Source organism: Cyprinodon variegatus, unplaced genomic scaffold, assembly GCF_000732505.1.
Source record: "Cyprinodon variegatus isolate N-32 unplaced genomic scaffold, C_variegatus-1.0 Scaffold789, whole genome shotgun sequence".
Taxonomy (NCBI): Eukaryota; Metazoa; Chordata; class Actinopteri; order Cyprinodontiformes; family Cyprinodontidae; genus Cyprinodon; species Cyprinodon variegatus.
In genome coordinates this window covers 161,087-168,397 of record NW_015151242.1, presented here as the reverse complement: position 1 = coordinate 168,397, position 7,311 = coordinate 161,087, and the positions used below count along the sequence as shown (strand labels likewise).

The 7,311-nt window shown below is 38.7% G+C and overlaps 1 protein-coding gene across 1 annotated transcript in view; it reads left to right on the top strand.

The window, feature by feature from the left end:
- snrnp27 (small nuclear ribonucleoprotein, U4/U6.U5 27kDa subunit) overlaps nt 1–5,160 on the top strand; it is an 8,532-nt gene extending 3,372 nt beyond the window's left edge. Inside the window, exons 3-6 of the mRNA XM_015396298.1 lie at nt 1,864–1,979; nt 2,076–2,155; nt 4,429–4,493; nt 4,802–5,160. Coding sequence (XP_015251784.1) covers nt 1,864–1,979; nt 2,076–2,155; nt 4,429–4,493; nt 4,802–4,856 — 316 coding nt within the window. The 3' untranslated portion in view covers nt 4,857–5,160. The remainder of the gene's footprint in view (nt 1–1,863; nt 1,980–2,075; nt 2,156–4,428; nt 4,494–4,801) is intronic.
- The last annotated feature ends 2,151 nt before the right edge of the window (nt 5,161–7,311 follow it).

Sequence of the window (7,311 nt, the reverse complement as noted above, 5' to 3'; positions counted from 1 at the left end):
TTTGAAACAGTTTCCTCCGCCTCTCCTTGCTGCATCTTCATGTGCGTCTGTGTTGTGGTTTGAGAGGGCGGCACTTGGTGATGGCGTTCCTGGGTCCGCGATTGTGATTGGTTGGGAGGAAGCAGTGACTAGCATAAACCTACATGCTAGGCTACAATGAGAAGGAAGGAAAACTGCGTTTCTTTTTTATCGAACTTTTATCGACCCCCTTTTTTTCTATTGCGCCACACGTCTATCGATCGATATATATCGTTATTGAATTATCGCCCAGCCCTAGTAAAACCTGATCCGGTTAGCTGCTGGAGTGGCAGCCTAGTGGTCAGGGCACAGACTTCCACTCTGGGTCTCTGAGCAAGACCCTTAACCCCACACTGCTCCCTGGCTGCCCCATTGTGGCAGCCCGCTGCTCCCCAGGGGGATGGGTTAAATGCAGATGTAAATTTCTCCAATGTGAGATCAATAAAGTTAAATTATTTTTATTAGAGCTATTGAGTGCAGTTATAAATGCTTTGGAATGTGTGAAACCATGAGACAAACAATCAAAGTAATTGTAAAAATGTGACGATTTGCTGAAAGAATAACCCACCAAGAGCTGTATGGAACCTAAAACTGAACAAATAATATAAACAGTTTACATTAAAAAAAAAAATCTTTTGCTTTCCTAACATTAATTTAAGTGCAAAATGAATGAACAACTCAGTTAAAAAATGCCTATTTGTATGTTGGTATAGTTGTTTATGTTACCTATTTAGGATCGTTTGGTTTATTTACTAACCTTCTTTGGACTAACAGGCTTTATGGGGACCGAAGGCTGGTCTCAGTGTGGCGGACCCCGATTTTTAACCTTAGAGGATTAGTTTAGAGGTTTGGTGTGAATTAAATTTCAACCAAATTTTTGGGAATATGCTGATGGTGGTTTGTGTAAATGTTAGGGTTAGGCATAAATGCAGTAACTAAAATTAATTTAAAGTCATCTGAAAAAGTATGTGCTCGAAAAACTACTTAAAGTATAAAAGCATGAAGTAACCTTTAAAAAAACAGCCAGATGCCACTATATGAATTGAAAGCTCGATTTTTCGACTATTTTGAACAAAATCATTGAGATGGGGCCAAGGATGAGGGAGGTCTTGTTGGTCTCTGTCTCCCAATACACTCTCGCCTGTGTCTGACCTTTCAGTCATTTCAACATCTTTTTCTGAATCCAACATTGTAGCATGGCATAGACAATTCACATTTAAAGTTTCAAGAACATCTGCTTGCTTCAGAGTATCTCCTTTAGCTAACCGATGAGTGTTTGCGTCATATGACTCATATGACACTAGTTTTCACTATATGTGGAAGGCGCCGGTGATCTGCATTGGATGGAGCACATGAGGTGAAATAAATACTTATAAACATTAAACTGAAGCCAAGAGTAACGTTTGTTTTTGAAAATGTAAGGAATAGAAAGTACAGATACTGGTGTGAAAATGTAATGAGTAGAAGTCAGAAGAAGGAAGAAAAATAAGTAATGGAGTAAAGTATAGATACCTAAAAACTGACTTCCCTGTTAAATAAAAATTTGTATGTATTGATGCAAGTCGAACACAGTGACGTCCACAAATAATTTTTGAATCAGGACCTATTTTGCATCATCTTGTCCATCTTGTACTGCATATCTGGATCATGTGTGTATATTCTGCCTCTTTTAACTCTATTATTCTATTACCAATAACTGGTTAGCTTTAAAAGCACTTTCAGTGTTTTTGGGTGCTTTATTTTTAAATGGTCCAAAGTGAATGTAAACTAAAGTAGTTTAGATACAGTTGTTTTATCTGTATATAGCTTTCATATACTGAAGCAGTCTTTATGTTCCTCTGGTAGGACCCCTCCCAGGCGCCACCGCTCCTCCTCCCTCTCTCCTGGAAGGCAGAAGGACAGACGTGACGATGAGCGGAAAGAGGGGAAGGATAAAGCCGGGAAGCCTATTCAGATCTCAGGTAACAACATCAATGCTGACAAAAGCAACATAAATGTGTCTGTTCAGTGACCTGGGAATCTGGAGCTTAAATGGCTATTTTTTTCTTCTGTTACAGCGGAGGATATGGAAGGCAAAACGGAGGAGGAAATTGAGATGATGAAATTGATGGGATTTGGTTCTTTTGATTCAACCAAGGTGGGTATGCAGCATAGCCAGAGGGGGGCACTCTACAGAAAAGCGTAGCAATACCAGAACATCTTAAAGTGCCACTACACAATTATGACTGTTACTAACTACTTAAAGGGATAGTTCGGTATTTTTGACATGAATCTGTATGGCATCCCCATCACCAGTGTCATGCAATCACACTGACTTACCCCTGGCAGCGTCCTGTGAGCAGAGTTCTCGTCCAGTTTTGGTCAAGCCGAAAGTAGTCCGGCAGGTTTGCTAGACCCAGCGAAATAAAACGTTTCTCTTCCCAAAACATTATGTGTTCTAAAGAGTGATATTTTTGCATCCCAAAAACGTTGTAGTGGAAAAAGTCCCACGTCGTTATCACTTGGTCCTATTTTCTCTCTATTCGTATCAGTGCGCGCCGTCATTCAGACAGCTAGGGCCTACTAACCTGACAACAGCCAGATGCATGTCTCCCTCCGCCCAGCTAGGAGCTAGGCGGAGGGAGACATGCATCTGGCTGTTGTTGGGCTCGCTGTCTGAATGACGGCGCGCACTGATACGAACAGAGAGAAAATAGGACCAAGTGATAACGACGTGTGACTTTTCCCACTACAACGTTTTTGGGATGCAAAAATATCACTCTTTTGAACACATAATGTTTTGGGAAGAGAAACGTTTTATTTCGCTGGGTCTAGCAAACCTGCCGGACTACTTTCGGCTTGACCAAAACTGGACGAGAACTCTGCTCACAGGACGCTGCCAGGGGTAAGTCAGTGTGATTGCATGACACTGGTGATGGGGATGCCATACAGATTCATGTCAAAAATACCGAACTATCCCTTTAACCAAAAAAAACATGCTTCCTAAAGGGCTGGTTATACTCCCACAGCAGTGTGTCGCAGTGAGGTTGTTGCAGATATTGAAGCGTGGTCTGTGCTATGTTATTCCACGCCAAAACGAAGGAGGGGCAGTCATGAACTAGCTTTGGGTCTAGATACGGCTGAGGTGGTGAGAAAGTGAGGACAAGTTTGTGCAACAATGGAGGGACATGAGGGCGAAAAAGTGCGGGGATCCAGGTGGAAAAAGGGTCCCAGCGTTCTCGCGCACCTCGCTCTTCTAGCTGGTCCTTCTTCACAAGTCGTTTTCTACAATGGCGGTCATACAAACAAAACAAGCCAGTAAAGTACCAAACAGTAGATACGCATATTGTAGAACGGATGTAGATTTGACTAATCAGGGGGCCTCCTGTCTGTGGTCTCCTACAATTTTGGTGAAGTGCAGCAGTGTGTCTGCGGCAGGGGCGGGGGCATATCTGCATTAAAGTAGGCAAATCATGTTTAAATTTCAAATCATTCTGGCTTAAACATGTATATAAATATACTCTTTATCCGACCATATTGTCCTAAAAGTTAGTATATATTCATTAAAAAATAAATAAATCCTATCTTAAAATCTGTGGGTTGTTTTTTTTTTTTCGTTATCTTATGCAGTCCAGTTAGTTATACATCAGCTTGTACACCTAAATTTATCCAATCATATATCAATAGTAATCTGTCAATCAAATTTTTGCGGCCATATCATCTTGATTCATATGTTGCAGCTAATATACGCAACGGTTGAAATAAGAATCAACTTACTTTACCATTGATATACATCCCAGTGTTCACGGGGATGGATGTCTGTGTCTTCAGCAGGAGTAGAGCTAACAAAACTTGCAGCGATGCGAAGCAAGGGCTCAAACATGGACGGCAGTAAGCCTTCTACACCAAACCAAGCTTCTGCCGCCCTGGCGTCCTCTTCCACAACATCTTAGTTCCCATTTTCCTCCTCTAAATAAAAAATGGATGATGGAGGAGACTCATCCACGACCTCCGACACAAAACTCCCCTCCTCTTGTATGTTTCCGCTGTCCATAGCGTTCCTTGACAGTGTCGTGGCTAAGTGCGACTTGGTTCCCATCGGGAACCTACTAGCACTACGTTGCTAACTGGTTAGCAAGATGCTTTTGACAAACCGGCCACAACCAAACATGCTTGCGAACCTTCTGCCACAACAATCTCGCCCCCTTGATAATCGACCAATCACATTCAGTCAGGCACCACTCGGGAGAGTTCGGAAATGTAACGTTGGAAACAGCTGATCCCTACGACTTTAACTGAGACACACACACGATGACCTGGTTTCTGAGTATAAATTAGCCTTAAAGCTAACATTAATGTTGTATTACACTGATAATGTTGCATTATTACACTCTAGTATCATTGGCAGTAAAGTTAGTTTTTGTTCCATAGGGGAAGAAAACGGATGGATCAGTTAATGCATATGCAGTCAACGTTACAATGAAGAGGAAATACAGGTACGTTTTCACATATACGATTTTTTTTTAATTTACCCTATCCTTGTTTGATGGAATGTTGCTGTATAGCACTGCAAAGAGAAAAAACAAAATCCCTCTGACATTAGGCCTTTCAAGTTTTTTTTTAGTCTATTACTCTAAACCTAAATGTTTTATTCATCTCTAGCTTTGGCTGTTTATTGCATGGTCTGCTGTTGAAGTAGCCAATCACATATGCAGTTCCAGCCCTCCTATTGATGACGTAACCTGCAAGTGCTGCAAAGAAAATGATGATGATGTAATGTTTGATGCTGCATTTATTTCCTCAGGCAGTACATGAACAGAAAAGGAGGATTTAACAGACCACTGGACTTCATCGCTTAAAGGTGTCAACAGCTTGTCTTTAACAAGCAGTTTTTTTTCCCCTGAAGAGGACAAGGACAATATAGATCTATCTCCTATTAAATTTATGTTATTATACAGCTTTTTTGTTTTTTGCTTTTACTGACCATATGTTGTAAATAGTTATACCTCCAGTCCTTCTCAGTTCAGAGCAGATGTGGTAATGGAGTATTTTGTTGTGGAAATTTGTTCTGTATTCTTAATAAATTTTAAAATGTTGACTATCTGTAAAAGTCTTTTTTTAGTCATCTAAAGCTTTATTCTTAAATACATCCTTAAAACTTTCTTCCCTTGCTTGTTTCTTCATTTATCTAAATCTAGGTCCCTATACTCTCATTGATTGTGTTTGGTTTAGCTTTCTTGCTAACTTTGCTCTTATGTTTTCTCACAATGAGTGACCCCTAATAATCCAGCCGTTGTTCTGTTTAATGTAGCTTTAAGTAGTTCTTCAATTCCAGATTTAAATAAACTTAAATATACCTAAAAAATAAAAATTGGCGTAAGCTATTTTTTTGTTCTGTTAGACACTGCTGCATAAATGTAAGATAGCAGATAAAAAGCCTGATAATATACCGTCATAGTTTAGAGGAGCTAATGGTATGTGCTATTTTTCATGTATTTGTATCGGACTGTCTGACTAACTTGTTGGGGATTTCACTCCTAATATTCTAACAGTTTGTGAAACCAGTAGACTGAATTTACAGTTATATCGCATCTGACTTTCATAAAGCTTGGTGTAAGTTATAAACGGAAAAATAAATATCCAACAATCAAGTTCTGTATTTGTCTCTGTTAAAAGCCCTGAGGAAAATTAATGTTAGCAGGTATTTAAAAGCAATATATTACCTGCGCAGCTGTAGTTCCAGAACTGCCGCCTGACAGGATGTGCATGTTCTTTAATTGCTGTAGTTCAGTAAAATAAATACAAACGTTTTTCTATACCATAAAGTTGACAGAATTTGTGTTGTTCCTACTTTGTATCTTAATCTAACTTTAAAACTGCATAAAACTTTGACAAACTGATTTTAAATACTACTAGGCACCACAGTTCTAGTTTAGAAAACAGGTAGCAGCATGGTGCTCATTAAACCAAGTGGCTCCCTGATACTGTTCTCCACTGAAGCGGCTCTTAATAGACATGTTTTCAGACAGTTTAATATGGAGTAGATCATGGCTCATCCTGTGCTTTAAAGGTTCTCAAACAAATGTCAGATTTATGTTTATATAAGTTGTGTCATCTCTTAACTTAGAAGCACCTTCTGAATTAAGGAAATTTATAATTTGAAGCTCTCAAAGACACTGTTCAAATAAACATTGGATTTATCTAATGGATTATGTATCAGTATTGGGGTAAATATGAATTAAAGACTGATTTTTATTTAAGGTCTGTATTTTGATATCCTTGTATCTGACCTTGGAAAATTTAAGTGAAAGTCCTTTGCTTTTGTTTTTAAGAATCATTTTATTTGAAGGAACTTGGTCCCTCCACAAAGGTTGGAAGAAGGAAAGGGTCTAAGGTTGAAACTAAAAGCTGTTTCGCCACATAAGAAAAATGATTACATAGCAGGCAATCAAGAACATAAAAAAATCCACGTAAGTAATAATGAACAATAAATAATTTAATGAAATTGTGTGCATGGTCTAAAGCAGATCTCCCTCTGGGTCTTCGTGATATTCCTTTTCCCAATCCTGTCATGAAAATAGATCATTCTGATCAAACTCTCCAAAGGGGTCAAACATGGATGTAAGCTGGATCGATTGGACGCAGTCATCCTTCAGTTCTTTGTTTTCCATTCGGTGTAGCTGTGTAAATTATTGCCAGGCTTTTCTCTTTAGCTTCTCTGTAATCAGTGTTCTGATTTGTCTGAACTCAAATTAAATGTCCTTACGAACCCAAGTTGCTGCATGATCTGCAAGATTTCCTTATTGTTGATTTAAAGCCTAATCTGGCGCTCATCCATTCTACAGAGGCGTAGCAATAACCAATGTACACTGGGGGATGACAAAAAGCAGATAGACGTGAGAAGCTCAGGGTCAGTCTACACTGTTCCAAAAGGAAAATGAAAAACCACAACATCCATATTTTGTAAATAAAGACTATAATTTCCTACAGCCTTTGCTAAAACATAGACACATATTTTTAAACATCCATGTCTTCTAAATTAAACATGTATTGGACAAAATTCTTTCAGGTTTGAGTTCTGGAGCAAACATCTTATTCATTGTCATTACTTTCCTACTTTTATCAACAGTAGTTCTGAATAAAATTCATATTTACATGTACTAATATCTACATTGAATGGACTACTTATTATTAAAGTAGTTATTTATCTCTGATTTCACTAAAGGCTCATAGATGACTTGCAGAAACATTGTTTACTCTTTACTCCATGAGACAAAATCTAGTTTTAAAAAGAGCATGATTTCTATATTTATC